Source organism: Poecilia latipinna, unplaced genomic scaffold (assembly GCF_001443285.1).
Source record: "Poecilia latipinna isolate Pla-1442-1.1 unplaced genomic scaffold, P_latipinna-1.0 Scaffold1545, whole genome shotgun sequence".
Lineage (NCBI taxonomy): Eukaryota > Metazoa > Chordata > Actinopteri > Cyprinodontiformes > Poeciliidae > Poecilia > Poecilia latipinna.
Genome location: NW_015114161.1, coordinates 41,107 through 59,742, shown reverse-complemented (window position 1 = coordinate 59,742; position 18,636 = coordinate 41,107). Strand labels below are relative to the sequence as shown.

Here is an 18,636-nt window from a genome sequence, read left to right as displayed (position 1 = left end):
ATTTAAATATCTCAAATAAAAAAAAAATGGAGTCATTTGATTGAACATACAAGCTTTTGGGGCAGTTTCACACAGGATGTAGAACCACAATGTAGCGTATCAGCGTTTTGGGAGGATTGTAGAGGAATTATGGAAGAACTTGCAGAGTATCAGTTGTGTCAAAGCTACACAAACCAGTGAGGTTTGGTCCTGAGTGCCTCGCGAGAACCCCTTAATGTGGCACCATGGTTGGCACAACCATGGTGACATCTTTGAGTGTAGAAGGGCATCCTGATGCAACTAGAGTCAGGGCGGTTTGGCATACTTTGTGGAATAGTCACGGTTCTGACACACAAGAGTAAGGTGGAGGTCGAGGAATGGGATGATGGAGAACAGCAGGGGAAATCTGGGATGGCCAGGAAAAGAAAGTGAAGGCGTCGCTGATAGTTTTCTAAATTTGACCCAAACCACCACGATCCTTAAGAGTCACACAGATAGAGATCAGCTGGTGGCTGGTACTGGATGTTTTTTCAACTTGATCAGTCCTGACTGACCAAACTCCAACCTGTTCCAGGTGGAGATGACAACCTTCTTCAGTGTATGTACCGTCAGTGAGGGACGAAAACTCAAAGTTAGCACTTTTTCCTATCTGTAAGGTGTTTAATAAGGAAATCAGACGAAGCACGAAGACATGACAATATTAAATATTCTATTATATATACAAAAACGTTAGAGAGATTGAGACACTCCGCCAATTGAGCAAAAATAAAACTCAAAGCTATTTATGGACCATTAAGATGCGAGTCAATAAGATTTTCTCAAGGTTTTAACGAACAAAGCCGTCCTTGACTAAGGAAGGCAAAACATCTTTTGGCAATGGAGAGGTGGCGTTATTTATTTTTTTTTCTTTTTTACAAAAATAACTTAGGCCATTATTTAAGGAAGGTTACGGTTTGTATTTGGAACTGGGTTATTCTGGACTGGACTTCCTACTGATAAAGTGGGAGAAACTCTGACTACCCCCAGTTACGACTTGTAAGACCCACTTTGCATTTCAATATGGCCGATCCTCACGTCGACAATTGTATTTTACAAGACTAGGAATGTTTACTTGTAGCACTTGCAACTCTAAGCTAAACAAAATTAAAAGTGATGTTTGCTTGAAGAAAATAAAACTTAAAATGATGTTCAGAGGTACTGCGAACGTCTATGTGCTTGGCAACACTGAAATCCCGACTTCTCTATGTTAACTTGGTTTGCATGTGACGTCAATCACAGTTACGAGTTCTGACTTCAGAGGTAACTGGAATGCAGCGATAGTCCACTTTTAGACCACACAGTTTACGTTGCTCTAAATCCATCAGTAGATAGATCATACCAAGACGATAAATAATATTTTGTCATGAGTACAATAGCACAAGCTGCATAGTAAATGCATCTTGGATTGCTTTAGGATACAAGTAGTTAAGGTTTGGTGCAATCAATATTGCATGCTACCTCTATACCTCAAGGTTTAAGAGTTCCTCTAAACACAAAGACCTTAGTAACTTACTGAGCTGCCCACAGATTGACGGCATTATCATAAAATACTCATAGTAATCGCTGATGTAACCAAACAGAAATGGGAAAACAGTTGAACAAGTAACAATGTTTCTCTGCTTAACATGAGCAACACCAAGGAGATTAATTTGGACTGGTGGGATTCACCTAAAAACATCTGCAGAGTGATCAGGGCCTCACAGAGAACTGTCCAAGTACCGCTGTGGTTACAGGAAGAGCTCTTACTCTAAAGGAGATCTATCTGGGCGGAGTGAGAAAGCTTGAGTCTCATTCCAGAAGAGCGAGAGCATCCCTGAATCAATAAATATCAAATGTCGACTTGATTTATACAGAATTCCACATAACGAGAGCGTTTCACGATGGAAGCTGAGTTTGTACATGTAATCTGTGACTTTGTCTTGTGAAGTATGCTTAAGACATTGACACCTGCATCTTTAATCCTGACAATCCTGTTGCATCCGCCCTTGAGACTCTTATTTTGAAGTCAGACAGGAAGAAGTCGTTCAGTTATATCAGCAGAATCTGGTCATTAGACTAGCTGACAACACACAGTTACAGAAAACACTGAAGAAGACAACAGTTTTAACTGTCAACTGGCTAACTGCAGGTTGCTAACAAAGCTAAAGTTAGCATCTGCATGTGCATTCCTAATGGGGTAAAACTAAAGGGTCATTTTATAGAGTTCCTAATGAATCTGGACTGCATTATGTCATCTTCAGTTTAAGGACTTATCATCAGGACTGGCTTTAATATTGAAACTTAAAACTGAGGGTGAGCTTTAGGAAGCACATGGCAAAAAAAAAAAAAAAACTGTTTGTGAAAACAAAGGAAATTGGATTATAATTTCCCAAAGATATTGCTTTCATCTTGTCTCATTCTCGTGAGCTCAAAATGATGCATTGTCTCGTCTCAGTTTGTACTGTTAGACCTCCCACTGTCTTTAAAGCTGCAACCTGACAAGGGAGTAAGCTTATAGTTATTGCATTACATAAGTTTCGAACCCTGTTTCCCACTCAGAGCAATTAATATTTACAACAAAAAAAAACAAAAACAAAAAAAAAACACAAAATAAGTAGACAAGATCCTATCAGACACATATTTCTGACTGATGTACAGACAGAAACATGTGATTGGAATGATTTGTACATTAAAACACTGGTTGTTTTTCTCAGATTTGAAACAGGATACCACTGACGGGTAAACTAGACCCTGAAACAGTCTTTGTTTTGTTGGATAAGCTGTCTGGACTGAAGGAGTTGCCAAAGCTCATCTGTAAGAAAGTCATGTTTGGTCTCACAATCAGCCACCGCCTCGAAGGAAGTTGTTGCCCTTCAGGGCTTACATTAAATCACAACAGTACATGCTCTAATTCTAGTAGGACACTTTGACTTATCACAAAACCTAAGTGGACAAATCCAGACATTTGTCAGTACAAAATACAAAGAACTCCCAAAATAAGACATGTCCAGAGCAGAACGGTCAGTCCTGGTCCAATCTCGTTCCGCCACAGAGGAAGTACTTTGAACCCACCTCTATTGAGTCCGTTAACTTGGAGTCTTTAAGAAGACAAAAGCAGCAGACAAAATAATAATAATAATTATAATAATAATAATAATAAAAAAAACGAGATCCTCTTCTTTTTATAAGGATGTTCCTCATGGAGCTGGTCAGTGTAAATTGGACATTTCTGACATCCACATGCAGAATTCCAGATCAATCCCTCAGAAGACGTTGTGCTTGTTTTGTGTTTAAGTGGTATTCTTCTGTTTGTTTCTGTGACCTCGAGACAAGTGTGTGTGTGTGTGGCATTAATAAATAATAAATAAATCATCTGGGCGGGGGAGGGGGGTATATACAAGAAGGAGTAAAAAAATAAAAAAAAACAACTACAACTGTGAGTCACTTCATAAAAAGGTAATGCCCTGGTTGTCTGTAGTTTTACGTCTAAAAGCAGAAGAGGAAGACTGTCTCTACACACGTCTATACACACTTGAAGCATGAACAAAGTGACTCTGACTGGACATAATGTGCACATGTGCATAACTGGGTCTGTTTGCTACCGAGAGACTTCCAGCAACCCAAACAACTCCTCTGCAGCTGAAGTGCTGAGCTGACTCCGCCCACCTCAGATTCGACATTGCTTTGTTCGTTTCTACTCTCCTCATCAAGGCCTCGCGTACACCGTGAGGAAGAGTTAGCAGCTAGGAAACGCCACACCTAAACACAGGAGCTTCAAAATAAATCATGTTTATGTGAGAAGCATGCAGTAATACAAAGGTGTGAGTTAATGTGTGTGCGTGTGTGTGTGCGTGTGTGTGTGTTGAGCACAGTGAAGGCTTGTTATTAACCGATCTCCGACCCTGGAAAAAGTCCCACACTCTGGTCTGATTGGGAGTAAACACCAGAGCAGCTCCATATTGCACCAAGCAGGAAAACAAGCACCCAAAAAAGAGCAGAGTGGGACCTCTCAAAAAAAAAAAGAGACTCAGAAACGAGTCTGTTCTGACTTAGATCCTCTGTTGAACTCCACCTATTGCCTCTGTAACACTACCTGTGAATCGGACTCACTGTGTGTGTGTATGCATGTGTTTGAGTGTGTGTGTGGCAATGCTGGTGCGTCTCAGTCTTCCCGACACGTTGGCAGGTTGACAAAAGTGAAGATGTTGTATTCGATCAGGCAGGAGAAGCACAGGAAGATGGAGTAGAGCAAGAGACACGTGAGTCCCAGACGTTTGTCCAGCGTCCACTTGTTCAGGTGGACTCCCAGCACCTGGACATCGCAGGAAGCAGAGGGACGTGAGGCTCACGAGCACAGATGCTGGAGGTAAGAAGAGTCAGAAGTCTGTGTGAGATGCAAACTCACCGTAAGGAAGACAGACGCCAGCAGGAGTCCCACAGAGAAGATGAGCCCTTTGCTGTTCAGCTTGATCTGTGGAATGAAGAGACGAGGCACTTTATCAGACACAATCTGGAGATCTTCTGGCACAAATTTCATTTCGGTATTGTCACTGTTCCAGAATTTGTGGGAATGAAACAAAAAAAAAGAAAACAAAGTACACCCTCTTTTTATGTGCATGAAGATATCCCTGACTCCAAAGTCGACAAGACTGACTACTAAAGGAGATGCCCACGTCGTTACCGTCCACAATAACTCTTGATCCTTGCATTGTTTGAGTTACGGAAACGTCAGTCATGACAATATGGTATGAAACAGACAACCTGTGAAAAAATTGAGTGGCTCTGCTTTCATCCAGTGCTTACAAACAACCAATCAGAGGCAGGAGGCGGGTCTTAGTGCTTGTCAATCATAATCTTGTGTGACGCTGCTAGATGGTCACAAAGTTTTGGTGGGCCAGATTTAGCCCCAGGCCTCGTGTTTGACACATGACTTAAAATAAAATAAATAAAAAACATAAAAAATTACAAAGCATGCAATATCAGTAATCCAATGTATTAAAGTGAGTTTTCAACAGTGAGCAAGGCATGCCTGTTAAAGACCGCAGGGCATGTGAAATATTTTTTTTTCTACATTTTTTCTCTTTTCTTTTTCTCTACATCACAACTGCATCAAATATTAGAATGCTGAAATGGGAACAAAAGAAGACGATAAAAAGGATCCTAGAAGGACAAACCCTGAATTCAGATTCAGTCATTTGTCTTCATTTCTAGTATTTATACACAGATCCGTTTTAACGTACATGATGTTTCTCAGATGATTTGGATCAATTCAAAGAAAGGCAGTTGGCCAAAACGTTGACATTAAGACAGTCACAGTGTAAATATTAGAAACTTTATCATTAGGAGGCCTACAGCTGGACTTACAGCAGAGCCGTAATTAATGGCCAGTGTCTTCAGGGCCCAGGGGAGGCCAAGCCCTACCAGGATGTCAAACACATTACTGCCGATGGAGTTGGACACGGCCATGTCTCCCATACCTGGAGTCAGCGACAGAAAAGAGTAGACAGAATGAAAGAAGGGCAGAAACAAAGGCAGGTAGGAGGGAGAGAGAAGAGTTAAAGGTGGGTGGGCATATGGAAGATCAGTGATGCCGACTGTAGTACTGACATCCAAAAGTCAAGTCTGTACTTCAAAAAAAAAAATCTCTTTGTAGCCATGGGAAGCCCCCATGTGTTTGTGTCACCCTGCCTGACATAACCCACTTACAGACACCTAAACCTGCACACGTATACACACATATACAAACACACACACACACAGCTGCTTCAATATTTAATGGCAAGAGTGAGAATAAACACAGATGAAAGCAGGGAGGATGGGACTCCTGCCAGCTTGTTTTCCCTCCATCTTCTTTTAGCTTCCTGGACCAAGATGACAGGAAATGCCTTGGTCGCTTGTTTCCATGTGATTCATCTGCTCCCCTCCAAATCTGTTTGATGGAGGCTTCTCTTAGACTCTGCTGTTCTGTCACGCTGGGAGAATGAAGAAGTCTCTATTTACACACCGACACTTGATGACGAGTGACTAACTTTTCAATCTGAGGTAGGACTTCTTGTACATGGGGGGGCAAAAAACCCCGTCTGAACAAAACCTAAAGCTAATGACATTCTCTGATCAGGCAAGAAATAAATAATTCTACAATAATTTAGAAATCATAAAGATTATTTCTGTAATTTGACAAACACTGCATACCTGTTTTGATTGTTTTACATGAAAATACATAAACAGATAGAGAAGTATAATAAAATGCCATGTAAGGAGTGATTCCACTGCAGGAACCGAGATCAAATCTGGGCACGGAGGTATAAATCCTCCCCAGAAGGTGCAGATTTTTCTGCATGGGCCACAAACAACAAACATAAAACATTTTCTATTTTCTAGGTCTTATCAGTCCATTAATGGGGCAAAATTTGCTGAAATTAGAAAAAAAGAAGGAACTTCAACATCAGTACCAGATATGTCAGCCATGCAGGGTTTCCCGCCAGTGGATTATTCGTGCCTGGCTAAGTGATTCTTGTTTCAATTTTAAATAGATTTTTTATACACCAGTAATGCTGAAGAGCATGGTCTTTGCTGCAGCACACTTCACCGGCAGAGCGCAGTCATTCCTGACAGAGGGTTTAAACTGGATGCATTGAACAGGACACAAAACGGGAGGGGCAGAAGAGGACTCTAGTCAAGACTTTTGGTGCCTCTGCACGTTGGCCGCCTCGCGGATGTGTTACCTTGCCGCGCCACTATCAGACTCGCCATGCAGTCGGGAACGCTCGTGCCAGCTGCCAGGAAGGTGATGCCCATGATCACATCGGGGATTCCGAGTGTGAAGCCGATCACTGTTACCTGACACACAGAGACAGAAGGTTGTGTCTTTCGCCCCGGAAGTCATAAAAGAAGTCCAGGTGGAGATGGTTTCTACACCTGGGTCACGCGTTAACCCTTAACACTGAATGCAATACCGGGCTTGTCTTAGTTTGTCAGAAACACAAAGAAAGGACACAACTCACCATCCAGACCATGATGTAGGAGAAGGAGGCAATCCAAAGGGTGGAGAAAATAAAGGAGAGCATAAACCAGTTCTCCCAGCGAGGTTTGGAGCAGTTGGGGACGGTAAAGAACAGCACCAGGCACAGAGGCCAGGCCAGCAGCCACTTCAGCTTGTTAAACACACCAGCTGCAGACACACAGGCCGACACAGAACGAGATGGCTCAGAGATTAGGACACGTTGCACAGGCCAGCACACAGCGATTAGTCAGAGAAAATCGGTGGAAGAACATAAATACTAACATTCACCATCCATAACAGCAATTTCATCAAAAGTGGTCAGCAGCTGAAAAAAGACTAAGATTTGCTAACTTGGCTTTTGGGGCAACAGAGGTGGAGAATTGCCTTCAAGAGCTCACCTGGACACTGGAAGGGCACAAAAGGTCCATCTCCCTCATCTTCCTCTTCCTCTTCATCATTCTCATTGTTTTCATTGTCTTCATTCTCCGTCTCGTTGCCCGCCTCTCGATCGTCACGACGAATGCTGAGGCGCCTCTCTGCCCTGGACAGTCCATTTTCGATGCCCCGCCTACTGCCTCTTTTGACAAAGACGTCTGATTCGCCGTTGGTCAGAGTCCGTGTGTTGATTAGTCTCTGTCTCTGTGCAACATGAAGAAAGGACAAGCTCAGTTTTGATAGAGACGGATTTTTAATTAGTTTTATTCTGACTGGTAAAAAGTCTTCATCTAAGGAAATGCAATAAATTGCCTCTACTACAACTCTTCAACCAAAACCCCTACCAAAGGGGAATGTGGTGACAGTGAAAGGAAAACGACCCTTAAACAGGAGGTTAGAGCAGACACACGAAGAAGCAACTCAAAGTTTATCTGAAAGGTATTTAAACAGACAAGAGACTTTTATTGAACATTCTGTTGTCTTACATGCAAAGTGTTTCGCCAAAAAGTTCAGTTTTGGCCTCATCTGAGCATAACACCCTCTTCCATATTTGCTGGGACTCCTACACGATTTGTGGCAAACCTTAGATGGAGGCAAGGGCGGTAGGAGTTTGTCCAGCAATCAGGTTGTTGCTGGTTCGATGCCCGCTCCATCCATCTCTGTTGTGGTGTCCTTGAGCAAGCTGGTGGTGGTCAGAGGGCCAAGTGAGTTTGGTACGACTGAATTTAGTGTGAAGCGCTTTGGGGCTTCACACTGAACTTGGTATAGTGTTAAACAAGAACAGGCCATTTACCATTTCTCATCTCTTTCAGCAATGACTTCTAGCCGGTCATCCATACGGTCAAATGATTCCATGACTATTTGTCCTGTGAACATATTCCCCCTTTCTGAGCTGTGGTTCTCTGCAGCCCCTCCAGTCATCTTGGGTCTCTTAGCTCCTTCCTTTTTTAACACCTTTCTTCTGTCAGTTTAAGTGGAGGCAGCCATACTATACCAAACTTTTTTTTAAATTAAAATCTAACCCTCCTACTTTCTCGCTGCTCTGTCTGCTGTTTCTCGGTCTTCATGACGCTGGCTGTTCTCTATTGTTGCCTAAAAAACCAACGTATAAGGCCAACAACAGAACAGCTACATTTATTCTCTGATTCTCAATCCTCAAAGCCCACAGCTGGCATGGAAGATTCCTGAGAGCTGCAGATCAGCAGCCAGGAACAAGCAATGCCCAAGCCACCGTAGTTCATATGCAAATTAGGTTGAAGCAAAGCAGGAGAGGGCACTGCCTGGTGCTCCTCTCGTGCCAGCAAGGTCCACCATGCCACACTTCTGGACCCTATTGCTGTTGTAAAGATTAGGCAGCAAGAAATGGGAACTAAGACAGTAGCGTGGATCCCCTGGCATGGATCCCCTGTCCAACTGGCCCAGGCTCTGTCCTGCCCCTGCACACGTCTACCACAGCTACAAACCTCTGGAGGTGAGACTTCACACCCCGGATGAAAGCAATTTGAGTTTCTGTGTCTTTGACCTCACCTCAGTGATGAGCATCCGTGAGGCCATGGTGAGTCGGGTTCTTGGAGAGAAGTGACTGGTGATCATGATCCTCATGCCAGCCTCGGAAAAGGTCAGCTGGTGGGGGTACGCAGAGAGCAGCTCGTCCACCATCAGCACAGATGGCTTTCTGTGGTGGTTTGCTGTTAAGAGTCACACACATACAACAGCAGCACCATGACTAACAGAGAATATGTCGACATCATTCAGCTGTTTGTGCTAAAACTCTCACATAAACAACAGAGGTTGGGCAACGTGGGAAACACTTACTCTCATGCATGCTCTACTGATGAAGATTCACTTATTTTGGCATGCCACATACTTGGAGCGGCTCCATCGGCCTTAACTGCTTTCTGGTTAATTCAGCTAGTTTGTTATTTGGCCTCCTGGAGTTGCTCATACTCTGGAGCAGCAAGTATCTGTCCTCTCACTGTGTAAACAGTTACTTTCTATCGCTTCAGAAGACAGGTCCTACATCTTAATGCAAAACCACACAAGAAATGAACTTTGGACGGGACAGATATGCGAGAGCTGCGGTCCACAGTCCACTTCTGCTGTGGGCTGTGGACCGCAGCCAACAGCGGTCCACAAGCGTGTAGGGAGCAAGCGTGCATGCTCCCTACACGCTTGATGACATTGGCAACCAGAGACAAGTTTGGATTGTAGCAAGACTATACAAGGTTTCCCCCAGAAAACTTGCTAAGCCCGGTAGTTGGGCGCTAGGGCAGTCATTCATCCAGCAACCCGTCGAGTTTTTGAGTTAAAAAAATGTTTAAAGTTGACAGGAAATTTGAAAATATCACTTGATAATTATGAATTATTGAAAGATTGGAAGATTAATACCTGAATACCAACCATAAGGTCTGAAAGTATTCAGACATTTAAAAAAAAAACTTTAAAAAATAAGCGATGCTAAGCCTGGTGGGGTCACAAGTAAAGCCTAAGCCTAAGGCCTGCCAGGCTGGTAATACATCCGGGGAGACCTTGCTATACATCAATTTGTGCTTGCAAAAATAGAAAATTCAGGATCCAAACCAATCAGACACAGAGTTGGGGTCAATTAGTAGACCCATCTGGTCTACTAATCAGCCTCCTCTACAGACACAAGAAGGCTAAGTAACAAGAAGTCTTTGTCCAGAGTTTAAAGGAGACCGTCTCTGTACAGAACACTGACCAGAGGTCAGCAATCATTCTGAACAACTTGTTGTGAAGTGATAGTCAAATAAAAGTTGTACCTTTCTTCAGCAGGACAGCAGTAGCATCATAGCCATCGTCTAGTTCAGTGTTAGTAGCAGCTCCATTACTTAAACCAGATGGATTCTTCTTCTGTCTCTCAAGGAAACGAACAATGTAGCAGTTCAACCTGCAACAGGAAGTCGGGTCACCTTCATGTACTCTGTGGACCTGCAACATGTCTCCTGTTTATCTCTACGATCAGATTAGCTGGATGCGTTGTGTGTTTTAGCTTTCACTTATTTACTTTGGTTATACATAGCGTTGAGAAAAACAGTCTGCTCCTAGTTTTTTCTATGTTTGTCATACCTAAGAGTTCCAGATCATCACACTAATTACAATGCAAATTGAACAAATGCTAGTAGGTGCAAAGTGTCAGAATGGAAAGTTCTACAAAAAGCAGTGAGAGCAGCAGAGAAAATGATTTTTACTTTATTTCATCGACAAAAATGACTTTTTAGTTGGCTGGCCGGATGCTGCAGGAAATACTGCAGCATCCGGTGAAGAACCACCAGGTTCTGTGACAATTTCGCCCCACATTGAATACACACCAATCCTCAACTTCTGCAAACCCTACATGTTCTGCTCCGTCCACACACAAAATAATAGTCAGGAGTTAGTTTCTAATGAGGTTGCTAAGCTACAGCTCACTGTAGAGCTAAGTGGTGTAATGCTACCAACCCAATTGGCAGAAGCTGAAGACATCACCTTGTACTTGTACTTGTGGTATGTATTTCCAACAGTTTACGTGTAACAAATATACAAAAAAATAACTCATGATGGGAGCAAACAGTTTTTCATGCCTCTGCATTGGGGATGTAGTTATAGAAACATGTTCACTGTTACTGATGGGGGTCATGATGCGCAAACCTTTGGTTTTGATTTTCACTAAAAATACAGAATGGATGTGATGAGGAGGAAAAAGTCTCTCCTGACCATGAATGACATGAAGGATATACAAAAAAATAAAGTTTCTTAAAATGAGTGGTTGAGTCTTAAACTTACTTCATGATCAAAATATAGACGAAATACATCAGAATCAGTGTCAGAGCTTCCCACCTAAAGATTAAAAATATCAGTCAACCGTGTTTTACCCTGGTTAGCGAAACAAAAAGTTGGAATTCTACCAAATTTGTGGTAAATAATCGAAGCTCCATAACTTACCAAACCACCTTCTCGTCATATATAAACTTTTGCATGAAAGAGAGACAAGAAGCAAAGCATTACACGTGATGTGGACTCTGGTTTTCTGATCATAAAGGAAAGCTATCACTGATGTGATTTATGAGATTTGATAGTAATATTTTCCTATCCAACAAACTGGTTCTTTGGCAGAGAATACCATCAGCACTTACCACTATAAGGGCAGAGATAGACAGTGTGTAGTAGCAAGAGTCTCTGAGCAGAGGCCAGCGGGACAGACGGATGGTCTGAGACACAGTGACAGGAGGATTATGATTAAATACTGTGGTGACACAAAAGCTCCACATATAGATGTTGTTTTTTTTCCCCCTCAGTGAACGACTCCAACTAGTGGACAAATTAATTTCAGGAGTTAAAACAGATAAATAATCAAACCCAGATCATCATGCGGCTAAGACGTTTCTGTCTGTCACCTAATAAACTTCATTGTTTCATGAAGAACGTTGCAGCGTCAACAGTGCACGAAAGCTATGCAGAGCTCTCTCTCTCTGTGTGTGTGTTTTGTCTTGTACCTGCAAAGCGAATATGCCACACACTCCAATAATGCAGAGAATGTTGAAGACAGCAGAGCCCACAATTGTGCCCACGCCAACGTCGCCTTTGGTGATGAACACTCCTGCACGACAGAACAAAAGGCTGTGTATGTGTCAGAGAGATTACAGAGGCCACCTCTAGGACGAAGACGTTTAGGGTCGGTTTAAAGTTCAAAGAGCTACGCACCAATGACTGAAGTGAAGAGTTCAGGAGCTGAGCTGCCAGCTGCCATGAAGGTGGCTCCTGCCACGTCCTCACTCAGCTGAAGACGCTGTTTGGACAGGAGAAGAAGAGAGAGAGAGGATTTTCTCTACAGGAAACAGTGGCGGTCTAGAGATCCTCAGCAGAGGTGCAAGAGTGACCGGCATTGACTTCTTACCTCACAAATCTTCTCTAGTGAGGGGACAAAGTAGTCATCACAGACCAATGCCAGGGCATAAAACATGTAGACTGCCTACAGAGACCAGGATACACAATGAATACACTCACTCCACTGAAGCACCTGCAGAAACACAATCTGTGCTCAACTTCATCTGATTGAAGTGTTTAGCGGTTTGCTAACGGTGCACTACTGCAAACCAGGCATGCACATCTTTTATCATTTGCTTTTGTTTATTTGTTTTTATTATTTATTTATTTATTCATGTTCAAACATGATAGAAGTATGAAATCACACACATGAACAAGGAATGCAAAAGACACATTAATCTTAATAATCTCGAAAAGGAGAAGGAAGAAGTAAGAAACTTATGAACTCCTACCTCATAGACTCATACAATATTTTCAGATGGACCCACATTAATAAATCAAATCAAAAATAAAAATAAACAGGTTAATTAATTTTCCATGTTATCTGGGTTTACATATGTCTAGATATATACATCCATACCCACACACTTATATGTGGGTATGGATACCCACATATCCATACTCGCATATACCCATGATTTACACATCCATGTTTCTATGTCTCCTTATATTTCCTTTTAAATTGTATTAAATTTTGACTTTGTTTTAACTCCTCATTTAACTTCCATAATTTTACCCCATGAATTGAAATACAAAAGCTCTTCCTTGTTGTGCATAAACTACGAATCCTTAAGTTTGAGTAAACATTTGAGTTATATCTCCCTTTCTCTTTCAAAAAACATGCTTTGTATGAGCTCAGCTAGCAGCTTATTAGATGCCTTAAACATAATATGTGTAAGATGTTTTGGATAAATGCAGAAGGTAATATTTACATTCCTTCAGGTGAGAAGCTGGGCTCACTCACGTCTCGGGATGAACAGAAGAGGGGGGGCGTCTTGCTCAGTGTAATACCTTCACGTTCAGCCTTGCACTATTTATCTGATGTGGCAAACTCGCACAAACTTGTGTTGTGCACATGCACTCTGTTGTTCTCACAGCAATTTCTCTTGTCAATGCAGGACGAGGTAGGAGGCATCGCATCTGATTGTTGTCGGTCCACAATGACATACCCTGCTATTCCTTTCCCATTATGTATTGATTTATATTTGCCGTCTTTCTTGGTATGCTTTATTGTTTTTCATTTCTTAACTTTAATACTTTGTTGTTCAGTTTTTATACCTGCTGTGACATCAATTGCCCATTTGGGATGTGAATAAATCTGAATCTGGATCTGAATCTGGGACATGACACTTTTGTAGAATTGTTAATAAAACAGCCTGAATGTGATGCGTCAGTTTTCGTACACATTTCTACGTCGCACTGTACTTCGTGTTGCTCTGTCGCATAAAATTCCAATACAATCTGTTGAAGTTCGCAGCTGCGAGGACAAAATGTTCCAGTTGTATGAATATTGCAGCCGCCGTAAATATGAGGTGAGCTTCTTCCACTACATTAGCACCTTATCCACATTCTGCTCCCAGTCAACATGTCATGTAAAACTGAATCCGTCTGGTATTTTCTAAACCTCTGGAGGCCCTGGGTTCTTAAAAAGCAGACGCTTTTCCACCGTGTTGTTCATTTAAATATGGGAATGTGAAACACACTTGGCGCTAATGCAGAATGCTGCAGATGACACTTACACACAGAACATGGAGGCCCACTGCTCCCTCTGTGCGCTCCTGGTTGGTGAAATAATCTCTGGGGAACTCATGGATCGCTGCAACGACACAAGAACAAAAGAGAGAGCCCGAATAAAGCTCAAGTATTCAGGAGTTTTACAGTAAGTAGTTACTAGTAAGTAGTTACTGTAGACGTCAGGGAACAGGGACAGTCAACTGGTTGGGAACATTTCAGTGAACAGAAACATCACAGTGATTTTCAGAGGAAAGATTACAACAGGAAAATGTGTGGAGCCACTTTCACTTTCAGGAAAGGTTAGTGCTGATTTGATCATTTTACTTGTAGATTGTAATTCTAAACAGAGAATAAGAAGAAGGAAGAGAAAGAGAGAGGAAGAAGAAACAGCTGTGGAAGCCGTCATGGCTGGAAAAAAACAAAAACAAAAAACAGACATCAGACTCAGCAGATGTCCCGCTCCCACATATTTCCCAACAATTCTGACTTCTGCTTCATATCTGTTGGTGGTCTTTGGTGGCAAGAGTCCTGAATGGCTGGGTAAGCCTTGCTCACAGAATGACCTCTCTGACAACGACGATAAATAACAATTCATGGTGATGACCTTCAGTAATTTTACAAGTCTGGCTTGTTACCTCATCACATATTAAACAAATTAGCTTAGTTTCCATGACAAACAGCTTCAACAAGTGCTGTGTTGTTGCACGTAGTTGTAACAGAGTCTGTTCAGCTACCATACACATGGCAACAGCATTAAATCACAAGTTAAAATAAATAAAATGTTTGAAAAACATCTGAATAACCAGACAGAGATTGTATGTAAACTATATAGATTCAAGATGACTGTATTGATCAACTTAACCTGATAGTTTGTGCTTAAATAATAATAAAAACTTCCATTCAGCCACCTATGACACTCTGTCAAACACACGCAATGCCTATAAAAATACTCACCACCTTGAAAGTTGGTATGTTTTACACCTTGTCCACATGTTACTTTTACAAATCAAGTCTGACCATCAACATTTGGCTTTTTTGAAAAAAAAAAAAAAAAAAAAAAGGCAAAAACTCTTCAATGTCAAAGAAAAAACAGAGTTCAACAAAATAATGACAATTACATAAAATATTTACCTTAAGAGATTGCGTAAATATTCAACCCCCTCTTCAAATCGACTGACCTAATTCAACAGAGGTCCAGTCAATTGGTGCCAGTAGTCTCACAATAAGTGGAAAGGAGATCAGCTGCATGCAGTAAGAGTGTCTCCAGTAATTGGAGTATAAAGATAGAAGGTCCATTCATTGGTTAATCAGTATTCCTGGCTTACAGCATGAAGAAGAAAAAAAGAATACTCCAGGCAAATCAGAGAAAAAGGTTATTTAGAAGTAGCAATCAGGCCATAGCTACAAAAACGTCGCTAAGGAAATGAACTTCTCCTGGAGGTCAATTTATGTAGCACATTTCCAACAGAAAGAAACACTTGTGTTTACATATTGAATGCATCTGTTTTCTTTCTGTTTCCCTGTGTGATGAAATGACAGCCAGCCTTTATGTTATCACTAACATAATTTGCCCATATTAGAAGAGGAGGCCATGCATAGTAGAGCTGTCGGATGGTAGAAACTGTGGTCTAGCGGCTCCTCTGTGTTCCTCTCAGAGCATGGGAAATGGTAAAAACGAACTGAAAATGCAGCTCAAATGTGTCAATATATATATTTTTTCACTGATATTTGGGTGGTATGTTGACATAAGCAGGTTCTATCAGTGAAGTGTGTTATTTTTTCAGTTTCAAATTATTTTTCTTTTGAACAAACTTTATGGACACAATTTAGCTCCATTAATTTAATTAATTAGTTAATGTGCCATTCGCATGGGGGAAAGTAAGGGTTTGATACAGTTCAAAAGAACTGCAGCTGTTAATTGGCCAGGGATTAATCAATAAATCTGACTGAAAGATGAATTGCTACTTCTCCTCGTCCAGTAGTTTGAGAAATACAAGAATTTAGATCAATGGAAGGAGTGGAAGAGTAACAGCTGAATTCAGTCAACTTTCAAATCTCCATGCAAAATATCCGAGTCCCTATGCAGAATGATGTACAGAGTCTCTGTGCAACAGTAAATGTTGAGTTTTCATGTGACGACATTCACACTTCTGGAACATTTGCATGCTGTTGCAGAAAGCTCCAGGAACATAAACACTGCAGGGTTTCCCCTCGGTGTATTATAAGACTGGCGGGCCACCAGGCTTTACTTGTGCCCCCACCAGGCTAAGAATTGCTTATTTGTTTTAGTTTAAATTTATGCATTTTATAATACAGTATTTAATCTTCCAATAGCACATAATTGTCAAGTGATCTTTTCAAACCTTGAACTGGATCTGGACGAGAACTTCATTTATCCGATGTCATCCGGTCATAACACCTAACTCCAAGGACGTGTTAGAGGTGTTTGCCGTTGGCTTCCAATACATTAGGAGATGCTCCCAGTTGCGGACACTTTTTCAACAAACCTTTTTATTATGTGACGCGTCCATTCCCATCTGATATCAGCAGTCAATCACAACAAACAGAAATGTGCTGCATCTCTGTGTCATCATGTGTGTTTTCCTGTTGAATATGAGCGTGCATCGGAGTAGGCAGTTAAAAATAGCATCAGCCCACTGTCACTGTGTGTGTGTGTGTGTGTTTGGGATTTGCTTGGCTCACTATGCACCAGGAGGCTCTGTGTGCTCTTCCTCCGCTGTGTGTTTGTGAGCTGAGAGTGTGCCCTTGTGTAACGTGAAGGCAACTCGATGCGCAGTGACATTCTCTCTTCCCTGTAGCCGAGAGCTCGTGAGTCAGGCGGCTGGAGCCTCAGCTTGCCCTGTGTGGCCCGAACACAACACGAGGCCGTCTGCTCATCCAAAGTGACAGGAGCACTGAGAGAGAGAGAGACAGAGAAAGAGAGAGGGAAAAAGGCGAGGCAGAAAGGGGGAAGGTTTGCAGCCTGACATGATGTAGCGCTGCCAAGGAACAAGTGATGAAAGGAAGGAGAGAGAAGAAATGTGAATGGAAAGGAAGACCTTTGACACGCATTTATCTCCTTTATTCACTGAGTCAGGACTCGGCTTGATATACTCATCTTTTTTTTTTTATGGCACTCAAGCGCCACATTTAAACCAGCGACGTGATCTATTACTCTGTCTATACGTGCAAAAAGTAAAAGAGTCTGTGCTGTTATTCTGTTTCAATCCCCTGCTGCTGATGGGAATATTTACTACAGTTTCTTTCACACCGGTCAACAACTGTTTTAGTTTCCTGCTGTTTGTTTTCTGGGTTTATTATTGCCAATTAGGTCTTGGCCTTTTCTATTTAATTCACTATGGTTATCATTACTAACCATAGTAATGATACTTGATATATAAGTTCATTCCTTTGTGTCTTTCCTATTTTTCATGTTTTGTCACCTGTGCATTTTAGTTTGCTCTCTTATGTTTGGGTTAGACTTTTTCCCCTTCTTTGATTTGCAGATCATTTTGTGTCCAAGTTCAACATCTTGTGCATCATCTCTGAACTGAACCAGAAATATCACTTGATAATTATGTGTTATTGAAAGACTGGGAGGTTAATACCTGAGCACCAACTATAAAGCCATAAAAAATGCAAACATTTTAAAAAGACTTAAATAAATAAGCAATGCTTAGCCTGGTGGGGGTACAAGTAAAGCCTGGTGGCCCACCAGGCTTAAAATACAATGGGGAAAACCCTGAAAACCATGACAATAATACACAAAACTTACTTAAAAGAAGTTATATTTCTTTTTGTTTTTTCACAATGCTAGGTTGGAAGGATAAGTTTGGAGGTTTTATACAGCAAGTACACATACTTTAAAAAAACTTATATTAAATTATTAATAGCATCAACAACAATATACAAACATCTTTCTAAGGGTAAACTCTTTAGCTTCTTCTGTTTATACAATCCGAACATGTTTCAGCACATACATACAAAGTGAGACACACTTATTGGTATTTAAACAACACCAGAAATGATGGAGGACATTAACGGCGTCTTCACACTTGATAATCCATAGACTCGGTTCTATTGAGGACCAAAATCGCTACTCGGTTCGCTTTCACACTGCACTGTCAAACAAACCAAACCTGTGAGGGGACATTTATTTTTATTTGTCTTATTTTCAGTATCCCTTTGGCTCTGTTATGGGGTTTTTGCCTTTGGTGGCTGTTAACATTCAGTAAGGTTCAATGTGGCTCAATATTTAAGTTTTATTTATTTTTGGTTTAGTTGAACAACAGTCCAGTGGCAGTAATCTGTTCCAAGCAGACATCTTTTTCCCACACATCTTGTGGAACATGCAGCAGATAGAAGAATATATTATATGCATCACCGTTTCTGGGCTCTATAGACGCTCTCCTGCAGAGCATGAAAACAAAATGACATGCTGCCGTAAAGTGAAGGTGCACTGGAATTATTCGGTAATCCTGCAGTTCAAGACTGGCATTGCTGAAGGATATTCCTAATCTTTTTTGAATTATATATATATATATATATATATATATATATTTTTTTTTTTTTTTTTTTTTTTTTTAGATGTGTAAAATTTTTGAAAAGAAAAAGACATTTTTTTTTTTTTTTCCCTCCCTCTC

General features: G+C 41.3%; 1 protein-coding gene across 3 annotated transcripts in view; it reads right to left on the bottom strand.

Annotated features, from left to right (window-relative positions):
- Nucleotides 1–3,349: 3,349 nt before the first annotated feature.
- The window catches only part of slc24a3 (solute carrier family 24 member 3), a 47,527-nt gene continuing 32,240 nt past the window's right edge, over nucleotides 3,350–18,636 (bottom strand). The window contains exons 3-18 of one of the 3 annotated variants that reach the window (XM_015058504.1): nucleotides 13,999–14,075; nucleotides 12,330–12,404; nucleotides 12,137–12,221; nucleotides 11,929–12,032; nucleotides 11,569–11,643; nucleotides 11,378–11,403; nucleotides 11,219–11,272; nucleotides 10,216–10,343; nucleotides 8,963–9,123; nucleotides 7,399–7,639; nucleotides 7,002–7,168; nucleotides 6,723–6,837; nucleotides 5,362–5,474; nucleotides 4,403–4,468; nucleotides 4,134–4,309; nucleotides 3,350–3,859 (exon numbers count right to left, since the gene is read on the bottom strand). In XM_015058504.1, coding sequence (XP_014913990.1) covers nucleotides 4,160–4,309; nucleotides 4,403–4,468; nucleotides 5,362–5,474; nucleotides 6,723–6,837; nucleotides 7,002–7,168; nucleotides 7,399–7,639; nucleotides 8,963–9,123; nucleotides 10,216–10,343; nucleotides 11,219–11,272; nucleotides 11,378–11,403; nucleotides 11,569–11,643; nucleotides 11,929–12,032; nucleotides 12,137–12,221; nucleotides 12,330–12,404; nucleotides 13,999–14,075 — 1,637 coding nt within the window. In that variant the 3' untranslated portion in view covers nucleotides 3,350–3,859; nucleotides 4,134–4,159. Of the gene's footprint in view, nucleotides 3,861–3,994; nucleotides 4,310–4,402; nucleotides 4,469–5,361; nucleotides 5,475–6,722; nucleotides 6,838–7,001; nucleotides 7,169–7,398; nucleotides 7,640–8,962; nucleotides 9,124–10,215; nucleotides 10,344–11,218; nucleotides 11,273–11,377; nucleotides 11,404–11,568; nucleotides 11,644–11,928; nucleotides 12,033–12,136; nucleotides 12,222–12,329; nucleotides 12,405–13,998; nucleotides 14,076–18,636 lie in introns of those variants that run through there. The other 2 variants (XM_015058505.1, XM_015058503.1) reach the window with 2 other exon arrangements.